Source organism: Prinia subflava, chromosome 1 (assembly GCF_021018805.1).
Source record: "Prinia subflava isolate CZ2003 ecotype Zambia chromosome 1, Cam_Psub_1.2, whole genome shotgun sequence".
Taxonomy (NCBI): Eukaryota; Metazoa; Chordata; class Aves; order Passeriformes; family Cisticolidae; genus Prinia; species Prinia subflava.
This window is the reverse complement of record NC_086247.1, coordinates 1,496,306-1,519,551: the sequence shown is the minus strand read 5'-3', so window position 1 is coordinate 1,519,551 and position 23,246 is coordinate 1,496,306. Positions and strand designations below refer to the sequence as shown.

Genomic DNA, 23,246 nt, shown 5'->3' with positions numbered 1-23,246 from the left:
AGGTTTGGGCTGCAAGGGACCTTAAAGATCCTCTTGTTCCACCCGTGATCCCACTGTTTCTGCCTGGAGATGTCACTCAGAGGCTCCAATAGTCCAGGCAGGGATGGGGCCTGATGGTTTTGTTTTGTTCTTCTGCCCTCCAGAACCATCCAGGGTTTCCAGGTGACAATGTTTGTTGCTCCCTGGAGACCAACTCCGGGCTCTGTCAGGTTTTTCCGGTCCTTCATGACCTTTCCAATCTTTCTGGGCTCCCTCCTTCTGCTCCCACAACACCTCTTGACTCAGGATGCAGAAGAGCCAAATGACTCAGGGTGCAGGAGAGGCACAAAGTGCACAGAGACACCTGCAAGACTTAAAAATCTACAAATGGGAGTGAAAATGACTGAGAAATAAAAGAAATCCTGGTCAGAAAGTCTTGGCAGGACCCTTTGGAGAGAGAAATTACCAAGGGGAGCTCCGGGTCAAGGTTTGTAAGGTCACAAATGTTGTGGAAACAGAAGAAAGAACATCCAGGTGCTCTTTGCTTTCCCCAAATTAATCACAGGATCGTGGGATACCTTGAGTTGGGAGGAACCTAAAAGGACCAGCGAGGCAAACTCCTGCTCAAGACCACCCAAAAAATCCCACTGAGGGCTTTTCCCAAGCTCTTAGGGATCTCTGGCAGTCTTGTGACTGTGATTACTTCCCTGGGGAACCTGGAAAGTCTCTTCATAGTCTCTTCCTCTGCCCACCTGCCTGCAAAATTCTGGGAAGCTGGACCCATTCCCAACCCCTGTTATGAGTTATTTGCTTCCAACCATTTTTCCTTTGTGCAATTCCTCATTTTTTGCAGCAGCTTCAACCCTCAGTGATTCTGTCTCGGTGCCCAGAGGGTGGAGGGGATGAGCCCCCAGTTTTCCAAGTTTTCCATTCTGTTCTCTGGTCTGACCTTGAGCAAGAATCTTGAACTATTTCATCCTTTAGGGAGGATGTGAAAGGCCCACGTGACAGATAATGCAGCAACAATATTTCAGAAATAATCTGGGGATAAAAACATTCTCTCTGAGCAAGATTCCTTATAAATACAGGCATGAAAAACATCAGGCAGGAAACAGGATCTGCTGGAGCAGGGAGGGAAAAAAAACAGGTATTAATCCACATTTGTTTAATGTATAACACCAGGGTTGTCTCAGACATCTGGAAAAATGGAAAATGAGACTTCCTCCCCTTCCATCCCATCGAAAAATCCCAAAATGAAAATGAATTATCACCCCAAATCCAGCTCATCTCGGAGTCAATCGAGCAGAAAAATGCAGCTCCTCAGCGGGAAGAGGGAACAAGGCTTGAACACAGCCCACAACAAGGGAGAAGAAAAGCTTTGGAATTAAAACAAATAAATGAGCAGTAAATAAATGAGGCTGTTAAAGCAAAGTGCAGCTGAATAGAAAAAAATGTCAAGTGAGAAATGGGCTGTGGGAAGTGGGAATGTGAGAAAGCTTTTAAATAGATTAGAGAGAGGGGTGGTTAATAATAATAATAATAATAAACAAGATTAATATTTCAGACAGAAGTGGAAAGAGAGGAGGAGGGAGCGGAGAAATATTGGTGCAAAGCAAAATAATTCAAGACAAACACACAAAGCTTGGGGGGAAATAATTAAGGACAGGCAGAGTGAGGGAAAGGAATAAGATGGGATGGGAGGGAGGTCCCTCCTGTGTGGAAAATACACATTTTCTTATGTGCAGACCCTGCTCAGGTGCTAAAACCATCTCTTCAAGGGTCTGGGAAGCTGCAGGATTCCCCAAATCCCAGTTTAACCAGCCAGTGGAGGCTTCTGTGCCACCTGGATGGGGAAATCATCCAGGGCATCACCTGACCCCTATCCCCGTGTCCCTGGAGGAGGCTGCCAAGGCTTTGGGAGGCATCCCAGGCTCTGGCCAGGTCCCAAATCCCTGCTGTTCCCGGGCCCTGTTGGCATTGCAGTCACGCCCAGGGCCGCTGCAAGGGCTCTGGGCTCCAAGCAGCACGGAGGGAGCTGTGCCTTTGGAAGCTGAATCCAGCTTTTCCAAGCAAGGGGTGAAGAGAGCTGGAAGAAAATCCAGGGCAAAGACGACGGAGGGAGTGGGAGTGCAGATGGCGGCAGGAGAACACAGCGGGGAGGTGTTGAAACCATTTCCCAGGGACACGAAAAAAGCGGGGTGAGGGGAGGGCAGCAGGGTGAGCCCGGCAGCAGAAACTGGGCCAGGTGGGTGTCACCTGCTGGGTGTCACCCAGAGGGTGTCACAAAGGGAATTAAACAGTTAACAGGGCCTGGAAGTTTTAGGGGAAAAGAAACCTTCACCCACTTGGGGCTTGGCAGCCACTGAGGGTGTTTGTGCCAGACTTTGGGAATGCCTTGTGCAAGGCCAGGCCTTTTTTTTTGTAACTGGAGTCAGACAAAGCGTGGTTTCAGCCCGGGATGGAGGGGTGGGATGGAGCCAGATCCAGGGATGTTTAAATGTCAGCGCTTCCCACTTTCTCCCCTTTTTGTCTCTCTGGAGGGTGGCTCCAGTCTCAGCTCCCCTCAGTGGTGCAGGGAGGAATTTCTGTTTTAAGCTCAGGCCTGTGAAGTGCAGCCTCAAGAGGGAAAGGAGAGGCCGTGGGTAAGGGTGGAGGGAATGGACGGTGCTCCTCGTGCCCCTGAGTCACACAGATGGTGCAAGAGGTCCAGCCTGACTCCACACAGCACCAGGCTGATCTGGCTGTGTCCTCTCCTCCTTCCTTGGAGGGTCAGGGAGGGCTGGGTTGCTTCATCTGGGCCTGCAATGGCAACAGAAGAAGTGGGAGATTGTGGGATTCGGAAACAAGTGGAAAAAAGGAAAAGCTGAGTGTGACATTTTGCCTTTTCCACTTAGGCCTGTTGCAGGCAGCCTGCTCTATCCCTGCCTTTCCCAAAGCACATCTGGCACAGCTGTTCTGGCCCAAAGCACATCTGGCACAGCTGTTCTGGCAGGCTCCAAACCACAGGACACAGCTCCTCAGGCCATTCCCATGGCAGATGACGGAGGCCACCAAACTTACAGCCGGGAAGGACAGGAGTAGCCCAAACCCACCATGTGTGGCTGAAATACCAGGTGAGCTGTTGCCCTGCTTTTTCTGATTTTTTTAAAGCCTTCTATTTATTCATAAGATGGAGCCAGTTCTTCAGTTTCTGTACAATATTAAGGGTCAGTTTTTCACTTTCTCGCACTTTGGAACATAAACAACCTTTCTTGTTTCTGTTCACTGTCCTTTGTTTACATATTTCTAGCCTGAAAATAATGTTGGTTGACAGCTGGTCTGGCCAGTGGGGTGAAGGGACAATAACCCCAGAAGCCAATCCAGAACCGGACCCACAAATGTATAAAAATGGAAGAAATAAACAGCGTCGGCCTCTTTTTGGGGAGCAGCTTTTCACTGCAGACCTCTTGCATCCGTGTTGTCGTTTTGCATGCCGCTCTCACAGTGACCAAGGTTGGCTTCAAGGCCAGGTTGGAGGGAGCTTGGAGCACCCTGAGGTAGTGGGAGACATCCCTGCCTATGGCTGGGGTTGGAACGAGATGATCTTTGGGATCCCTTCCAAACCAAACCATTCCATGATTCTTTAGGATCCCTTCCAAACCAAACCATTCCATGATTCTGTGATGCCCAACTCAGCAGCTGTGACATTCACCAGGAGCCTTCCTGCTGATCCCTGAGGAACTCGAGTTGGGTCTGCAGCCAACAGGGAACTGAAGCCATTTCATCACATTCCCTCAGCCTCTCAGATCCTAAGGGATATTTTAGCCCCATCAGCTTGGAGCGACATCAAACAGCCACCATCGTGCTTGGAGTCAACCTCCATGGTTCACACCCCCAGCAAAACTCTGATGGCAAGGCCAGATCCAGATTCCGTCATCAAACAGGGCACCAGCCCAGAGCAGAAGCCTGATGGCAAAGCCAGATCCAGATTCTGTCATCAAACAAGGCACCAGCCCAGCCCCAACGCCATCGGGCCACCAGCACGGCTTGGGCACACCAAGCCCTGGCACGGGGCTGCTCTTTGGAAGCCACTTGGATGTAACCACCCTGTTTGTGGAGGAAAGGGAGTTACGGGTGTGAATCACCCTCCTTGGAGCCAGGGCCGAGGTTTGTTGTTCGGTGGTGGCGTCTCCACAGCCAGGAATTGGATGGTTGGAGGCCTGCGGGGTCTGAGGGGAAAAGGGCAGTGAAGAGGGTGGTTGGGAGTTGGAAGAGAAGGAGAAAAGAGATAAAAATAAATTCATCCTCTTGGAATTTTCCAGAAATAATTAATTCCAGTTCCCCACAAGGAGGGGACCACTGGGTGCAACCGTATTTTGGGAGAAGTAACCCCTCTCCCTGACAAATCCCACACCTGCCATTGTTTGTTCACTGAAAGTGGGAATTTCCCCTTGTCCGAGTCCAACCCTCCTGATCCTGTTTTGTAACACGAGGAGTCAACATGCAGGAGCTAAAATGGGATCGTCCCCTGCACCACATGATCCCACAGGCCCTGACAAGCTCTGAGCCCTCTTTGTAAATCTTGGCCTGTGAAAGGAATCTCAACCATGCCAGGACAAATATTTATGAAAAGACAACCAAAATCTTTACCACAGAATATTTTGGCCAGGGTTTGAGGCAGACAAGGAGGTGGCACCTGTGGTGTTTGTCTTCACAGCACCTCTGTGAGCACTGTGGGGGTTCTGTGTTTATTTTGTGGATTAATTCAGTTGTACTTTAAAATCCAGGGTGGTGTAGGGACCTGTCACTGGAACCTGCCAGGCCAGTGTGACACGGCTGTGGTGGCATTTTGAGGGCATCCCCAGGTGTCTGCAGGGCCTCCAAGGCAGCTTCAGTCTCATGCATTTTGGGTCATCTTCCACAAGAACCAACATTTTCCACGTTCCATTTTAATGTGCTTTGGGTTTCCTTGACTCATCTCTTCTTCTCCACATGATGGGTGTTCCAGGCATGGAAGTGATCCTCTGCACTGGAGCCAAGAGATGGAATTTCCAAGGCTGGGTGAAAGCTGGGAATCAAACGAGATAAACAATTTTATTTTTAGCAATGGAAAATGTGGGATGAGCTCCGTAGAAAATCTGTCTGCTCTTTATGGGATCTCAGAATTGTTTGGATTGGAAGGGAACTTAAAGATCATTGAATTCCAGCTCCTCGCCATGGGCAGGGACACCTTCACTATCCCAGGTTGCTCCAAGTCCATCCAATGTGGCCTTGGACACTTCCAGTGATGAGGCAGCCACAGCTTCTCTGGGAAACCTGTGCCAGGGCATCACCACCCTCCCAGGGAAGAATTCCTTCCCAAAGTCCCATCTAAATCCACCCTTTTCCAGTTTTAATCCATTCCCCCTCACGCTACCACTCCTCTTGATTTATTTTAACTTCTCCAAGTCGTGTTTTTTTCACAAGAAGAGCCCATCTGAGAGCAGAAAAACTCAACGGGAGTGGAAAGGCTCAGCCCACGTGTGGGAAGATCCGGATGCTCCGGTTTCGCTCCTGCCCCACTCCCGCTGCCACAGCCGGGCACGGCATCAAAACCCCGCTTGGGTGGTGAGAACAAGAGCTTGGGCTGGTCCTTGTTACGTCCAGAAACTTGTCACACCTCGTGTAATGACCCTGCTGAAACCTCCACGGCCAGGGACAGCAAGGTTGTCTTCAGGGAGAGCCCACGCTGGCGGAGGAGCTCCGGAGCCAGGAAAAATCGCGGCTGAAACCATCCCAACCCCACGGGTGTGGCCGCCAGGGCACAGAAACAAACAATCCTATCTGAGAACTCCATCGTGTCCTTCGCTTCAAGAGCTGATGGGCATTTTCCCAAGAGGGCTGGCCAAAAATTCAAGGCTGCGTTGTTGTTTGGGTTTGGGTTTTTTTAAATTATTATTATTATTTTGGGAAGGCAGAGAATGGTTTTTTTCAGGGTGGGACAGAAGGAGGGAAAGGAATTAGTCCAGCTCAGGTGCATCCCTGCACATTTCAGCTGGGTTTGTCTTCTTCCCACCACCCCTGGGGTTTGGTGAAGGCAGCTCAAGTGCCAAAATCAAATCCATCCACTGGCAGAACATCTCTTCCAAGCCCAGCTGACAAGCAAGGGCTTGGAAACCTCATGGATGGCAGCCTGGGAGAGGCTTGGGAATTATCCCACATGATCCAGGGAGCAACAGAAGGGTTGAAAATGCACCCTGGCTTTGTGGGCATCACCTGCTTGCCAAGGAGAGGGCACAGTAGGAACAACTTGCCTGGTGTTGATTTTGTCCCAGGCTTTGACTCATTCCCGAATTATTAAACTGTCAGGAAAAGGACAACAGGGTCTTGAGGGGACTTTAAAATGTTTCAGCAAAGAATTCCAGGGCCTTAAAGTCGAGTTTGAGCTGGGAGAGGCATTCCCAAAGTCACAGGCATGGGAGAGTGGTGGGTTTGGTTCCTCAGCCTCCCTCCAGCGTTGCTTTGCAGCCCAATTACTGCTCAAGGAGGAAGGAAAGAGGGTCTCCAGTGGAAAGAGAGGTCCATGAAAATTCCCAGAAACTTACCCTTTCATTTCTGGAATGCCATTTTTTGGCATCAGGCCCTGGTTTTGCTCCCTGCCTCCCCACGTGGGAGAATGGAAGCACTTTCCTTGAGGATAAAAGGGAGGTGGGATGAAGAAAGTGCCAACAGAAACAACTTTGGGATTGCCTGAGCGCCTGGAGGCCAAAAGCTCTGCCCTTGTTCCATGGGAATGGCTTTCACAGCGACATCCTGGGAATCTCCTCTCCTCCACAGCACCAAGCAGAGCCTCTGGTGGCACTTCCAGAGCCAAAATCCATCCAGGACACCCCCTCTGTCCTCTCTGCCACCTGATGGTGGGATGGCTCCTGCCCACCCTGTCTGATCCATCTCACTCCCAAGGGGAAGGGTGGCCAGAGAAGAGGAGGATGCACCACACCATCCAAGCAATCCCCAGGAATCCCCAGGAATTGCTTCCTTTGGGTTTCTCAGCCACTTTGGGGATCCTGAGCAGGTTCCCAAAGTACTCTGATAACAAAGTAGAGCTGTGAATCAACAACTTCTGCACCAGTAAATCAGTCAAAATCTTGGCATTTTCCCACTATCAACACTCCCATGCCAAGAAACTCCTCCCAGCCCATGCCCAGGAGAAGGATTTGGATATTTTGGGGATGGGAAGGATGCCAAAAGCACGCCGTGCCACGTGTCCTCACAGCTGGGGGACATCCCCTGCCCTGTGCTGTTTATCTGCCTGGATGGAGCCTCTCCCTGTAGGATTTAACCTCGGGATCTTTCACATGTTCGCTTCTTCCCATTCCTGAGGTGCCAGATTTAGGGCGGAGGATTTGGGGTGGGAGGTGACACAATCTGTGGGGACACTGATGGGACAGTCTCCAACCCAGCTCCCTCTTGCTGCAGAGAGGAGGAAGGATCATTTCAGGAATGCCTGGGAGATGTGGAACACCACTCCTGCCGGTTTCCTTGGAAGCAGGACTGCATCCAGGGCAAGCTCTGTGTTTCTGCCACTAAATCTCGGGGACTGGGGGTATTTTGGGGAATGAAATGTGGTTAAATGTAGAAAATCACCAGGCTCTGCTTCCTCTGAACCTGTCAGCCCCAGAGCAGGTAGCAAACCTTGGGAGGAGCTTCTGTCTGTGGATAATCCAGCCCTGCAGCAAGGACCACATGTCCAGGAAAAGCTTTGAATTATAAGCACAGGGAAAAGAGAAACACTTTTTTTAACTAAAAAAAGTACAGATTTGGATCAGATATTGCGAAAAAATTCTTCCGTATGAGGGTGGAATGGAATTCCCAGAGAAGCTGTGTCTTCCCTATCCCTTGAAGTGTTCCAGGCCAGGTTGGATGGGGTCTGGAGCAGCCTGGGGTAGTGGGAAGTGTCCCTGCCCATGGCAGGGAGTGGAACGGGAGGAGTTTTAAGGTCCCTTCCAATCCAAACCATTCTGGGATTCTCTGGGGTTTTTCTGCTGTGGGGAGGGGGTAAAGCACCACCTCCCTCATTCCCTGCTGACATCCAGCTGGGAGCTGGCCGATGAGCAGACAAGCCAGGTTTCCCAATTTTCCAGGGTGGAGCTGATCCCCGAGCTCCTCCCTGCTGTCCTGTGTGCTGTGGCAGACCTGTGACAGTGCTGGGGACTTGGCAGCTGCTGGAAGGGGAAGCAGATCAATTGAGCTTTTCCAAAGCTCTCTGAGGGCACAGGGCTCTGCATCCCTGTGGAACCCACCTCACTCCAGGGACCAAATCCTGCTCTCAGACCTGCTCTGTTCACACCACCAGGACCCTCCCAGTTGAACGAGGGGTCCTTGATCCCACCAGACCTGCTGGGCAACCCCAGCCCATGTGAGACCTGCCACCCTGGTGACACCAAATCAGGCAGTGGCCAAGTGACCGAGGCTCTGAGCAGCGGCCACACCCTCACCCTCACCTCTGTGTCTCCATGGAGCTCCTTTGTGACAGAGGAGGGCTGGGATCTCTTTCTGCAGTGCTTGCAGGCCTGGTTCCTAAGAGAACTCCCAACAAAAGCCTTCCAGTGAGTCAAGGAACAGCATTTCTGGAGGAGGGAGCGACGTGGGAGCGTTGCCACGGCAGGTTGTGGGAAGGAGGAGTGTTCCCAGCAGTTGGAGCTGCAGGGGCCTGGGAGAGGCCCAGACACTGTGGGTGGGCACCCAATCCTCCTGATCCTGCTCTAAGGTCATCCCTGGATGAAACATTCCCAAGGGACCGAGATCCAAACAGCCCTAACGTCACCTGGAGTTGTTATCTCCATTTTTATCGCGTGAATCAGACACCGAGTGACTCTCCCCAGGTCAGACACAGGGAAGTGGTGGAAAAGCTTGGGTTGAAGTCAAACCTGGACCACCCTCTCCCCAAAAAACTTGGAGAACTTCTTCCCTGGAATTGCTGAGGGAATCAGGTTGAAGGCAGAATCAGAGAAGAGGAGGATAAAAGTGGAATTTCCATTATTAGGCCAAGAACCGGCCCCGTGTTTTGGCTGTGACCATTTCTAGATGGAGCCAGTGGAATTTAGAGGGGCAGAAAGCTGCACAAGGAGTCACTGGAAAGAGGGAATGCATAGGAAAATCAGGAAAAGTCACCCAGAATGGGCCAAAAGGGCACAGCCCCATCCGATCTGATCCCCTCTTTAGTCCCCAAAACTTCATGGCTGCCAAGAAAATAAAGTTCCCTTCATGCTGCCAGCCATCCCAGGGATTGTGGGGATTCCCAAGAGTGGGACAGAGGGTCACACCCCCTTCCAAGCTGCCCAGGCTCTGGATCAAAACCTCGCAGGGCTTTGGGATTTGGATGGAAACGCCCCCTGTTCTAGCACAGTGTTTTGGATGCTCCAGAATCATCCCGGAGACCAAAGCAAGGCACATCCTGGATTGCCACCTGTGTGGGAGCGAGCAGACGCTGGAGGGTGGCCAGGACCTGCTGTGGGCTCGGTTGGAATCAGCAGGATGGACCCACAGCCTGGATAGATCCTTCCCTGGGCTGCTTCCAGCCCAGCCGGCTCATCCCTCGCACGGCTGCTCGCTTTTTTCCCTGGAAATCGCTCCAGGATCAGCGGCTCCAGGGCAGCATTCCATGGCCCGGGACAGAGGCAGCAGCTCCCTCTCGTGGGCTTTGTCTGGCTCTCCGTGCTGGAGAGCAGCCAGAACTTCCTAAGTGGTTTTCTCTATTGTGGTGTCTCCCCCTCCCTCAATGCAGAATATTCATTAGTGCCCCAGACATGGAAATTTTACGGAAAAGCGCCAACTTCCATCAAATTCCACCTCGTAGGCGGGTGGGCTTTTTATAGTTTTGCCACCTTTTTTTAATTGGTTTTATTTTCCTCACTCAGTCTGGGATTCAAAACAACTCGTTTAGGCATGGAAAGGGTTGATCCTTCAGATTCACTTGCCCGGGGCCTCTGGAAAGATTTGGGGGTCTCCATGAAGCCATTCAGGTGCTGTCCTGGCAGGGGAGGATGTCATCCCAAAATCTGCAGTTTGGGGGAGCAGATACAGACTGAGGCATCCAGCATTTAGATAAGACCAGGACACGAATCCCCAAAAGATATTTCAGTTTGGAATGCTGGAAATCCAATGTGTTTTGTGACATCGAAAGTTAAAAAAAAAGAAAAAAAAGGAGAATTAAAACTTTTAAAAACATCTTTTTATTTGTTTTGTTTTGTTTTGGGGGGTTTGGTTGGTTGGTCTTTTGTGGGTTTTTGTTGTTGTTGTTGTTTGTTTTGTTTTGTTTTTTGGTTTTTTTGTTTCATTCCCTCTTGACCCCAAACAGCTCCAGAGATTTCAGCTTCAAGCTTTTGGTTTGGAAAACTCCTGGTTTCCCCAAGTAGCTGGAATTTCCCCCAAAGCTGAATTTCCTGCTCCTTTTCCACCCCAACTCCCAGCAGGAAAGTGTCACGAGCTCAGAGATGCGTTTGTCCATCCCTGGTACCTGCTGGGAGCAGCCGGGTCACTTCTCCCCTCTCCATATTCCCAGTTTTCTGTGATCCAGCCATTCCCTCCGGAATCCCAGTGATTTTGGCCATCCCCCAAACCAAACGAGGACCTGACCCCCTTCCCTGAACCCTACAAAGAGTCAGGAAACAGCTCTGGGGTTGCTGTGCCTCCGAGAGGAGGTTTGGGGTTTTCCTGCCTGGCCCAACACTCATCTCATGGTGGCAGGGGGACAGTGAGGTGACCGCTGGTCACATGTCACCACCTGATGTCCCCTCCTCCATGGATCCCCGCCTTGGGAATTCCTCTCCCTCTTTTCCAAGGTTTGATGTCTCTATCCCATTCCCCCCTCCCTCCCTGCCCTCCTCAGCCTCGCCCACACACGTGGATTGGCACTGGGATAAAATTCTCCACAGGATTTGGCTGTTGGTGATTCTGACAGCAGAGATGAAGGGTGACAGCTGTCCTGGACCTGAAGGACCCACGTCACAACTCCATCCAACACGTCCCTGAGGTATTTAAACTGATTATTATCCACGGCCAGGCATTTATTATTCCATTTGGAATTGTTGCTCCATCTCAATTCCACGTGATCCTGTCGGCTCCGGACGCTGAAAGGGCTCTGTGTTTGCTTTGTGCTGCCTCTTTCAGTGCCATGCTCAGGGAATTCTTCCCCCAAGGAGCTTTTTCCATGCCTTAAAGGACAGTATCTCCCCCTCCCCTCTGTCCCCATGTTCATCACGTTGGGTCTTCCCTCCCCAAATTCCTGCATAATAATAAAATTCCTGCAACAAAACCTCTGGATCACCTTCACCTCTGTCCGAGTCTTTGGATGGGAAGAAGAGAAGCTCAGAGTGGTCTGGAGTGAGGAGAAAAGTTTTTTACAGCCCTTTTTTTTTTGTCTAGGATCCTTCAAACACCTTCCCAGCCCAAGGGGTGGAACAGCCCTGCACGACACATCTCCGGGTAATTTTCTGGGCAGCCTCATCCGTGTGTTAATGACTCCCATCTCCCTGTGGTCCCGACTGGCCCTAATTCCTGGCCAAAATTAGAGGCTGGGAATCACACCCTCCTCCCCTCCCTGCTCAGCTCAGATGTCTTGGGGAGGAGTAATTGCCCCCAGGGTTGATTGGCATTAGAGGAGGAGGGATTTCCATGTCCTTGAGCTGCACTGGGATTTACAGGATCAAGGATTGGATTGGATTGGAAGGGACCTTCAAGGTCATCCAGTGCCACCCCCTGCCTTTGGAACACCTTCCACTATCCCAGGTTTCTCCAACCCCCATCCAACCTGGCCTTGGGCACTTCCAGGGATGGGGCAGCCACAGCTTTTCTGGGAATTCCATTCCAGGCCTCACTCCCTTCCCAATAAAGATTTTCTTTCCAATATCTTCATCTAAACCTCCTCTCTTTTACTCTATTTTTTATGTTGTAAAAAAATAACCCTTTGCTCTTCAGCCATGCGCAGGATGATTTATTTTCCCTTTCTATTATCCATGGACACAAGGAAGCTTTTCTGCAGCAAAGACACAGCAAATCAAGCAAAAAAAAACCCAGCCAGTTTTGTTTTAAAGAAGCAAAAAAAAATTCCCGACTGTGTTTTCCTGCAGTTCCACAAACTGCAGGAAGAATAAATCCAACCCAATGAAATATTAATTATTAGAGTCTGTCCAACTGGGATTCCTCAGTGCTTTCAGAGAGAAGAAAAATTCTGGCACGCAAGAGCAGAAACACACAAATCCCTTTTTGTTGTTGTTGTTTGTTGCTGTTTTTTATGAGGAAACGTTCTGTGATGAGTAAATTAAGAGCTTTGGGTTGAGGGAAGGGAGGGTGGCTTGAATTGCTTTAGGGTGGGAAATAAAAATTCCCGAAGAGGGTTGGGAAGAGATCCTGCTGTAAATAAGAGGAAAAGGTTCCTTCACCCTGTCGGAGGGGGTGAAGGAAAGCAGAAGTTGATTAATAAAAGAGAGACACATCCCTGAAAATTCCCTGTTCTGCAGAACTTGGGAAGAAATCCCGTAACTTTGAGCAGCCCCGGGCTCCAGCCTGAGGCAGCCCTGCTCAGCACTGCTCAAAGCTCCTTTTGTCCCTGTTGTTTACCAGGCTTGGGCTGGAAGCACAACACAGAGCGTCATCCCTTGGCTGAGCAATGTTTTGCAGATTTGGGAGCTCTGACTCCCAGTTAAAGCAATCCCATGATTTTTTTCCAGGGCAAAATTCCTCAAAAAAGTGTTGTTTGGGAGAAAGGAAAGGCACTCAGGGCACACCTGGAAATTAAATATATCTGTTGTCTTGGAATTGTTTATTTTTCCAGCCCCTTTTTACCTCGTCTCTGCAGCCTCTGGAAACATCTCTATCAAATATTTGGCCTCTCTGGAATCTCTGTTTTCCCTATAAACCTCTCCAAGTTTCCTCAGCAGCTCAACCCAAATGCTGCAAATGCTTCTCTGGAGGGAAAGCAAAGGAGGAGACACCGATTTCTTCTCTCTGGTGCCCAGGACCTGAGGGAACAACTGGAGATGTGTCAGGGAAGATTAGGCTGGATTTTAGGAAAAGGTTCTCCATCCAGGGGGTCTTTGAGCACTGGAATTCCCCAGGGAAGTGTTCACAGCACCAAGCCTGACAGAGTTCCAGAAGCACTTGGAAAAAGTTCTCAGGGTGGGATTGTTTGGGTTGTCCTGTGCAGGACCAGGAGCTGGACTTTGATGATCTTTGTGGATCCCTTCCAGCTCAGGATATTCCATGATTACCCTGCTGCTGCTTTGGAGGATGCCTGAGGAAAAGGTGAATTAATGGATTGCTGGGAGACACAATTCCAAGTGGTAGGAATAGTGAGTCCAGGGAGCTGCTGGCCCTGGGTGAGGTCGTGTGGCTCCAACAGCAGCACAGCAACGTGAAGGAAGGGATTCATTCTTCCTCTGAAGGATCCTTCCTCTTCTCTCAATGTCCCCTGATTCCCAAGGATGCTGGGAGTGGAGGTGGGGAGAGATGTGCAGATAAGAGGGATTGTTAATTTTGCCCAGGAGTTCCCACTCTGTGGCTCCAACTGCACCCAAAATAGGATAGAATTCCAGAAGAAACCCCTCTGGAGATGCAGGAAATGCAGAAGGAGCATCTCCCTCCCAAAGCTGTGGGACAGAGCATGGCAAGACAGACACTGAGGGGCTGGAGCATGTCCAGAGAAGGAAATGGAGCTGGGAAAGGGTCTGAAGCACCAGGAGCAGCTGAGGGAGCTGGGGAGGCTCAGCCTGGAGAAAAGGAGGCTCCAGGGGGACCTTCTGACTCTCCACAACTCCCTGGAAAGAGGGTGCAGGGATGGGTCAGGCTGTGCTTCCAGGGAACAAGGGACAGGACAAGAGGAAAAGGCCTCAAACTGCTCCAGGGGAGGCTCAGGTTGGATGTCAGGGAGAATTTCTTCATGGAAAGGGTGGCCAGGCATTGGAAAGAGCTGCCCAGGGAGGTGGTGGATCCCCCAAACCTGGAGGCATCCAAGGAACTCCTGGATGTGGCACTCAGAGCTCCAGTGGGGATGCTGGAGCCACAGAGCTCAGAGTTGAGAAAAAAATGGGAAGAAAGTTGGGAGACACCACAGGACAAGACAGTGAACACAATACTTTATCTATTCCTCATGTTTGATATCCACACCCTCCTGGGGGAATGTGGCCAAGCTCTTCAGCCCTTCAGGGTCCATTTTGTCCCAGCACCACAGGGCAGATGAAGAAGGACACGGAATGGGACTCCCTGGCCCCTCATGGGCGAGCCAGCCGGGGCCCTGGGCACGCACTCAGGTTGCACAGGAAGCTCTGGCAGCAGTAGGAGGTGTAGGTGGTCAGGCCCAGGAGGAAGTTGTGGTGTGGGCAGGTGCTGGAGCACTTCTTGGTGATCCTCTTCCAAATGGACAAAAAGCCTGGCCCAGAGAAGAGGGAGAGAGCGGATTAGCCGTGGGGTTTGTCGAGTGATCCTTGTGCAGGACGGGGTTGGGTTGAGGAATCCCATTGTCCCCCCACAGCCCAGGAATTGTTGGTGACCTCCTACACGAGGAATTCCATATCCGTGCTGGGCATCCAGCACTTCCCAGCATGGATCCTCATATCAAGACCCTTTTAGGTGTACAATGACAGTGTTCATTCCTGGGTTTAAATCACATTTCCAGGCTTCTCTGTTTGAGGGAAATCATTCTGTTTCCCTCAATATCTGGCTTGGATCAGAAATAGTGTGACCAGGAGGAGCTGGTCAGTGATTGTTCCCTGTCCTAGTTTGCTGAGCGTTCATATTAAAGTAGAAGGTTTGCACCTTCTCACGCTCTTTCACGTAAACAGCAGTTATGTTTTATAAAATTACCATTGTTTTCACATTCTTCTCCAAGGAGAAGAATGATTGTGTGACAGTCCCTTTGACCAATGTGGTTGAGAGGTGGGAATACCACCCTCCAATCCATTGTCACCTTTCTAAAAATACATAATAGGAAATAATAAACAAAGCAGGGATTCTCCTCTGCTGCTTCTGCTCTCCCAAAAATTCCAGACTCTGCGTGTTACTTGAGTGAGGCTAACAGCGACAGTTCCCCTCTCTGGGCACTGCTGAGGCCACACCTCAATGAATTTGGGGTCAGTTTTTGGCCCCTCACTGCAACAAATTAGAAGCTGAAGCATATCCAGAGGAGGGAATGGAGCTGGGGAAGGGTCTGGAGCACCAGGAGCAGCTGAGGGAGCTGGGGAGGCTCAGCCTTGAGAAAAGAAGGCTCAGGGGGAGCTTTCCACTCTCCACATCTCCCTGAGGGCACAGCCAGGTTGGGTCAGGCTCCTCTCCCAGAGGACAAGGAATCAAGGCTCAAATTTATTCATTCCTCCTCTGAAGGATCCTTTCTCTTCTCTCAACGTCCCCCTGACTTTCCATGCAGGAATAAAACAACAGCTGAAGAGGACGATCTCAGCGTGTGACAGGGAGAGGGATTTCAAACCTCCAGCAATGCCAGGCCGGGTTAGGAAGGGGTGAAAGTCTGAAATGTGCTCCTCGTCCCACCCCAAAGCCATCCCAGACCTCACATCCCATCCCCGAGTCCTCCCGAGGGGACCCAGAGGCAGCACCCACCGATGCCCACGGAGGCCACGTTGGTGACACAGTACTCGTCCTTGTCCGAGCACTTCTCGGCCTTCAGGCACCTCCAGTTGCTGTGCTCCCACGTGCAGGTGTAGCAGTACAGGGCGTTTGCTGCAGGAAGAGACAAAAACGGGGGAGAGGGAGGTGGGATCGTCCTGGGCTGTGCCTGTCGGAGTCCAGGACATCCCTCTGGCCACCCTGGAGGGTTTGGAGACCGGACAGGAGGGTCTGGGATCTGTACAGGGGGCTCAGCCAGCCTCACACAGAGCCCAGGAGGACACTGCCTCTGATCCCTGTCCATGGCAGTGAATGCCCACATTGCATGAAGAATCACAAGCTGAGAGAATTCAAAATAAGTAGTAGTTAGTTTATCACAGAGTGTAAATGTAGAATTTAGGATTTTTAGTATATGGGTTTGAAGAGGCAAGATGGAGGAATTGGGGAGGGGTCCTGTCCTCCTTGTTCTTGTTCTCGTCCCCCATTTTCTGCTGAGTTGTATCCCAAGGATTGGTTTAGAGTAGAAATGAGATGTTAACATAGGTAGTAAGTATTGGTAAGATTTTGTAAATAAAAAGTTCATTGTGGATGGTGGTTGGACCAGAAAAATGGTACAAAGGGTCCGGGACCCTCTGATCTGCCCCAGTCCTGCTCTGCTGGGGACGTCCTGCAGAGCTGAGAAAGAACTGAGAGATAATGAAAGAATAAACAACCTTGGAAACACAAACTGGCAGACTCAGCTTGTCTTCTCTGGCTCCAGTGTGAGACCTTTTGGGCAAGAGAAGCTTGAAAACCTTTTTACCTCGGGGAACAGAAACCCCGAGGAGAATCTCAGGGAACAGCAACCCTGAGAAGCGCCAGCCATGGTGAGGCCTGGAGGAGCAGGGCAGGGATTGTCCCTCTGTGCTGGGCCAAGCCTCAAATCCCGTGCCCAGTTTTGTCCCCTCAGGACAAGAAAGACTTTGAGGGGCTGGAGCGTGTCCAGGGAAGGGAATGGAGCTGGGGAAAGGTCTGGAGCAGCTGAGGGAGCTGAGGGAGGCCTGTGGGCCTGACGTTTCTGCAGCCTGAGGGTTGCTGGCTTTTCCAAGGGAAACTTTTCAGCAGTTTCTCCTTTCCCAAGCAACTTTGTGTCAATAACAATTTTTCCCATAACATTTCTAAGTAAACAATATTCCTTTCCCATAACAACCTCTCTCCCAGGTGTTGTTTGTGTTACTTAACCAATGGAGAGAGGTGTCCATCCTATGGGCCAATAATGTGCCTTTTTTGGCGCAGCATGTTATGAAAAGGCTGAATGAATAAATAATATTCATATAATACAATAATACAATAATACAATAATACAATAATACAATAATACAATAATATTATAATATAATAATATTATAATATTATAATATTATAATATTATAATATTATAATATTATAATATTATAATATTATAATATTATAATATAATATATAATATATACATATAATGTAATGTCATGTAACGTAATGTAAAATGTAATGTAATGTAATGTAATATAATGTAATATAATATGATATGATACAATATGACATAATATGATATAATATAAAATAATATTATACAATATGATATGATATGATATGATATAATATAATATAATATAATATAATATAATATAATATAATATAATATAATATAATATAATATAATATAATATAATATAATATAATATAATATAATATAATATAATATAATATAATATAATTAATATAATTAATATAATTAATATAATTAATATATTATACAATAAATTGTAAATAAAGCCTTCTGATTCTCTTCTGCCTGCTGACTGGAGCCAAGCATTTTTATTTCATGTCCAACAGTGACAGAGGCTCAGCCTTGAGAAAAGAAGGCTCAAGGGGGAACTTTTCACTCTCCACAACTCCCTGAGGGCACAGCCAGGTTGGGGTCGGGCTCTGCTCCCAGGGGACAAGGAATCAAGGCTCAAATTTATTTATTCTTCCAGGGGAAAAGCAATCAAGGTTCAAATTCATTTATCCTTCCTCTGAAGGATCCTTTCTCTTCTCTTAATGTCCCCTGATTCCCAAGGATCAGTTGGAAGTGGAGGTGGGGACAGATGTGCAGATAAGAGGGTGTTTGACATGGAGAAGTGATTTTTTGAGGAATTTGAACCCAAACTTTAGGTTCAAACCCAGTTTGAACCAGCACAGAGAGGTTTTTATTTTTGCCCAGGAGTTTCCTCTCTGTGGCTCCAACTGCACCCAAAATAGGATAGAATTCCAGAAGAAACCTCTCTGGAGATGCAGGAAGTGCAGAAGGAGCATCTCCCTCCCAAAGCTGTGGGACAGAGCATGGCAAGACAGATAAAGAGGGGCTGGAGCGTGTCCAGAGAAGGAAATGGAGCTGGGGAAGGATCTGGAGCAACTGAAGGGAGCTGGGGAGGCTCAGGGGGCACCTCCTGGCTCTCCACATCTCCTGACAGGAGGGAACAGCCAAGGGAGGGTCAGGCTGTGCTCTCAGGGAACAAGGGACAGGACAAGGGGAAAAGGCCTCAAACTACACCAGGGGAGGCTCAGGTTGGACATCAGGAAGAATTCCTTCATGGAAAGGGTGGTCAGGCATTGGAAGGGGCTGTCCAGGGAGGTGGTGGAGTCCCTGTCCCTGGAGGTGTCCAAGGAATGCCTGGGCATGGCCCCCAGAGCTCTGGTGGTGATCAAAGTTTGGACTTGGGGATCTTGGAGGTCCTTTCCAATCAAAATGATTCTGGGAATCTGTGAAATGCCAGCAGCAAAAATTATCCCCTGCTTTTCATGGAATCTCAAATACACAAGTCTGATAAAAGCCACGGAGCTGAAAGATCCCAATCCCCTCTTCCAGTGCCACATCCAGCCTGGCCCTGGACATTTCCAGGGATGGGGAAGCCCCAGCTTCTCTGGGAATCCTGTGCCAGGGCCTCACCACCCTCACAGGGAAAAATTTTATTCCATATATCCAACCTAAAATTCCCCTCCTTCAATTTCATAGGCCAAGGGCACCAAGTTTGATGTGATGCTTGGAGCAGGGAAGGGCAGGGACTCCTGGAGGAGTTTCCAAGGATGTCCCAAGGCCTGGGGTCACTTTTTCTACTTGCTGGGGACAATTAAACTGCAGTCTAATTAGGCAGAAAGCACTGGCAGATGAAGAGGGTTAATTGGGACCTCCACGGCTTAGAAAAGTCAGGCTCCCACGTCTTTGTCTTTGGGTGGGACATCACTGCCCCCAAAAAGAAATCCAGAACCTGGTTTAAAGTACAGAGAAGATGAGGAGAAGGATTTTTTACTCTTTGTTGTGAGAATTCAGCCCTAGGACACATGCAGTGAAATGCTTAATTTTTCCTGCCTGGATAATCCAGCGTGGATTAGGCCAGGCTTCATTTTGGCACTGAGGACAACCTCCCTGTCTCCCGGGCCTTGTTAGCACTTGGAAATCTGTCAGGATCACTGTTCTGGTGAGTGAACAAAGCTAAATAGCAGAAAGGTATTCTTAGGCCACAATGAGCCAGAAATGACTATTCCAAGGAATTCTTTTTCTGCACCAGACGTGTGGCACAATTCCAAGCGCTGGCAAAGCCTGTCCTGCTCTCCAAAATGAGGATAAGGTTTATTCTCTCTGGTCTTTAGATGATATAGGATCGTATTCCTTAAAAAAAGGCTCTGATTTAATTTAAAATCTCTCCATGAAATAAAACGCACCATCTATAACAATTATTATGCAAATACCCACCCCCATTGACCCATTCAGCCCACATCCCGATTTCTCCCTAATTCCCTGACTTTGTCCCAAAATCTCTGAAGTCAGCCAGCTGTGGTGTCTTGCAGATGGGTAGAAACAGCTGCACAGGGCCAGATGTTGGAGGTGTGGCCCTCGTGGACCAGGAACACAGAGCATTGTGCTGTCTTCATCAAAATTTAGAAATAACCACAGCCTTGCACCACCGTGACAGGCAAACACCCTGGAAAGTCTCTCAAAGCCAGACCAGTGGGAATTGTCTCCTTTTTTCTGTCTTTTTCCCATAAAAATCCAGTAGGACAGGAAAATTTCCAATCAAAATAAAACTTTTCACACACACAGACTGAGATTCCAGGTAAAACCCCCCCAAAACGAGCACTGTGTCCTCCACCTGCACCATTCCAAGAGCTGAGGAGCTCTCTTCCATGATTGCTTTCCCTGGATATGAGGCACTCCCAACCTTTAAAACACTCAGCTGTGCTTTATCTAGGAGCAAACCTCACCTTGAGCTGCAAACAGGACCAAAGCCAGCACCGCAAGGAGGGAGAACTTCATCTTCTCCTGGTCGTCTCCGCAGCCCAGGAAAAACACCCTCACCTGGGGACAGGATATAAATCTTCCCTGCCTTTGGACGGGGTGATGAGGAAGCCAACGATTTGGAAAGAGTGGGCAGGGATCATGGATTAGATGAGAGGCCAGGAATGCACGTGGGTTGTTTTCTCACCTCGGCATCGCCTTCAGGCTGGGCTGGCGCTTCCAGGGAGCAGTGAAAGCACTCTGGGAATTCACACCATTTATTGGGATTAATCCTTTAATTCTTCTCAGGTCAGGCCGGCAGTGCTGCTGATGTCTGGGTGAGGGTTTTGTTCTGATCATCACATCTGTGGCCGGGTTGTTTCCTTTTCTCCAAGGAAAATGGGAACAAGTGGCATAAATTAATGGAATTGTCTGCATGGATTATGCCAAGTCCATTTCCAGGGTTAGACTTGGAAAACTCCCAACATCTACAGTCAGGGTAAACCAAGCTGGATATTCATGGGGACAGGAAATGCATAATTTGGTTATCTACAAAGTGTTAAATCATAAAATCATCGAATTGTTTGGGTTGGAATGGACCTTAAAGACCACCTCATTCCAACCCCCTACCAGGGACAGGGACACCTTGCAGGTGCCTCCAAGCCCCATCCAAACCTGGCTTTGAACAAGCAAGGTTTAAAAATCCAGCAAGGGTTAAAAATATCTTTGTCCCCTTTTCCATGGAGCATCCAATTCAAAGTCCTGCTCAATACCAGCCAGACAAAAATGTTCTTTATGACTTCTCTGCATGAAGAGGGTGGAGCTGGAGCTGATAACTTCATCCCTTCTGGGGCTTCCATCTGACTGCCTGTCCCACTTAATGCTTCCAAGGAAAGAGTTATCAGAGTTGGGTGCTGGACATCAGCAGACATCTCCATGAATCACCAAGCCACCAAGGAGTGTGCTTGTCCCTTCCTTCTCCATCCTGCAGGAAAAGAGAGCAAATCTGGGATTTAGGAGATGGAAAGGCAGAAGAGGCAGAGGGTGCAAAAACATGTGGAAGAAAGATGGATGAGGTGAGGGTTAAAATGACTGAGGGTAACACGATTTTCTTGGCAGGAGCAGAGTGAGATGAGCAAAATTCCCTGAAACAGAGGAGATGCTCATCCAAGACATTCAGAGCATCCAGTGGGATCAGTCACTGACTACAGTGAAGACACAGCCAGAGGAAGTATGAGAGACACCAAAACCCACCACATCTTCCTTTTCAAGGAAACAGAATCTGGGGGAAATCTTGCAGAGAGCTTTTTTTGCTCGATTCACAGATATTTCAGTGAGGTTTCTGACACCACGGACTCTGCTGACGTAAAACTGGACCGACAGGATGGGGAAGTCAGCCCTGATAACCCCAGGAGCACGAGCCATTCCTCTCCCATGGGTCTGCACCGGGGTGTGGAGAGCACAAACCACATCTCTTGCCCAAGAGATGAAGCAGTGCCAGGCTCGGGGAATGCCGGAGGTGTGTCAGTGCCGCCAGGTGTCACGAGGCAGCGACCAAAGAGCAGGACCTGTTCCAGGGAGTGAGGATTGGCCGTCCTGATTCATCGTGGCGTCAGGGGTGACTCTGATCAGCGCGGGAAGACAAGACCCAGCGTCCTGCAGCACACTGGAAAAGCTCTGTCCTCTTGTTTCCACCAGTTTTGACTGGATTTTTGAGGGGAAAGAATGGAAAAAATAATTGTGTTACTCTTCAGTGTGATTGTGGAATCCCCACCTCTAGAAATGTTCAAATCCAGGTTGGATGGGGCATGGAGCAACCTGGGACAGTGGAAAGTGTCCCTGCCCATGGCAGAGGGTTGAAAAAAGATGAACATTTATTCTCTCAGTTCCAAGGACTGATGACACAAATATCTCCTGCCTGACACAGATCCAGAGAGAAATCACCAAGTCCAGCGGTTCAAATCTGCTCCTCACTGACAGCCAGAGGAGGATCTCCAAGGCCATGGGAAGTGGTCCACCACAGCTCCACCGGCAGGAGTGGTTTGAGGGACAAGTGGGAGGATGGCCAAAAACGCACGATGGGTCAGTTCCCATTTTGGGGGTTGCCGGTGGCCCACTGAGCCAGATTTTTGGGGAGTTACCATCCCGACCCTGGGGATGTGTGATGCAGGTGTGAGGTGTGGCACTGCCATGGCTGGCATTTCCTCAGGAGCCTCAGGATGGTGGTGTCACCCTGGATGGCCAACATGGAAGCAGCGTGACTGGAGCATGGAAGGCTTGGCTGGGTCAGGGCAAAGATCTGGAAAAAAGGTGTCCCAGTATCCATAGGCTACAGCTGTGGCAGTAAATTTAATTTTTCCAGGATCATCTCCAGCACAGAGGCCAAGAGGCAGATATCAGTCCCTGGGGAATAATCCTTCCTTTGTGCCACCTCCTCTGTTTAATTCCAGACACTCCATGGAGTAACGATGCCCTAGAACCTTTCCAGGGAACGTGCCAACAATTAAACCAATTAATTAAATGTTGTGGATGATGTTCCAGACCAGGGATGTTCCTAGCAATTGTTTATTTCCCCAGCTTAGGTTCATCCTTGGAACATCAGGCCCTTGCAGGCATTTGAATCACATCCTTCAGGATGAGAACTCGATCCTGGATTTTGCTCCTGGTTCTGGAACACTGCGCTACACGCCTGTGTTAGAGCCGTGGAAATGTGGCTTTGTTCGCCTGACTTCTGGAATGTTCTGGCTATTGAATTTTCCTGTATGTAGAACAGAGATTGGAAGTCAAGGAACGGGGATCTGCTCATTTTTTGGGAGCCCTATACTGGGTTCTTCTCAAAAATGGCCTTGGAAAAGTATCCACATAGGAAACCCAGTGACGAGGAAGGACAGAAACATCATGGATCGGCCTCATGGGATATTTTCCTGTTTTATGTCCTGAAATTTTTACCCACTCATCTTCCCTGTGGTCAGAGGGTGATACACCTGCCTCATCCCTTCTCAGGTGATTCCCAGATAATTCCATCTATCCCCCTGTTTCGCCATTCCCCACACAGCCCTAGCGCATCAGAGGTTGGAATTGGTTCTCATCTCCAGAGATATTCCAACCCTAAATAAAACCCATTGAAGCAATTGCAGAGTCTTGCTCCCAATCCTTCATTTTTTTTGTGGAGTTTTTGAGGGAGGAAGAGGCCAAATATGGCACCACTTTTTGCCAGGAATGACAGCACTTTGAAGGACACGTGGCCCTGGGAGAAGAGGAACTCTGTGTGTTGAGCACCTCCTGGATGAGTGAGAGCTCCAGCTCTTCCCTTCCTTGACCCAGTGACAGTGATTATTTTCCCTTCCTCTTTTTTTCCATCCTTTCTCCACAGGGATTTCTCTGTGCTGATCCTGCAAGGATCATTCTTGGCCTC

General features: G+C 49.3%; 1 protein-coding gene across 1 annotated transcript; it reads right to left on the bottom strand.

The window, feature by feature from the left end:
- Window positions 1–14,207: 14,207 nt before the first annotated feature.
- Window positions 14,208–19,870, bottom strand: LOC134553846 (lymphocyte antigen 6E-like). The gene is made up of 3 exons (XM_063404006.1): window positions 19,819–19,870; window positions 15,550–15,669; window positions 14,208–14,365 (listed from the first exon to the last, which is right to left on the bottom strand). Exons 1-3 carry the CDS (start codon window positions 19,868–19,870, stop codon window positions 14,208–14,210), a joined length of 330 nt encoding a protein of 109 aa, XP_063260076.1.
- Between the last annotated feature and the right edge of the window lie 3,376 nt (window positions 19,871–23,246).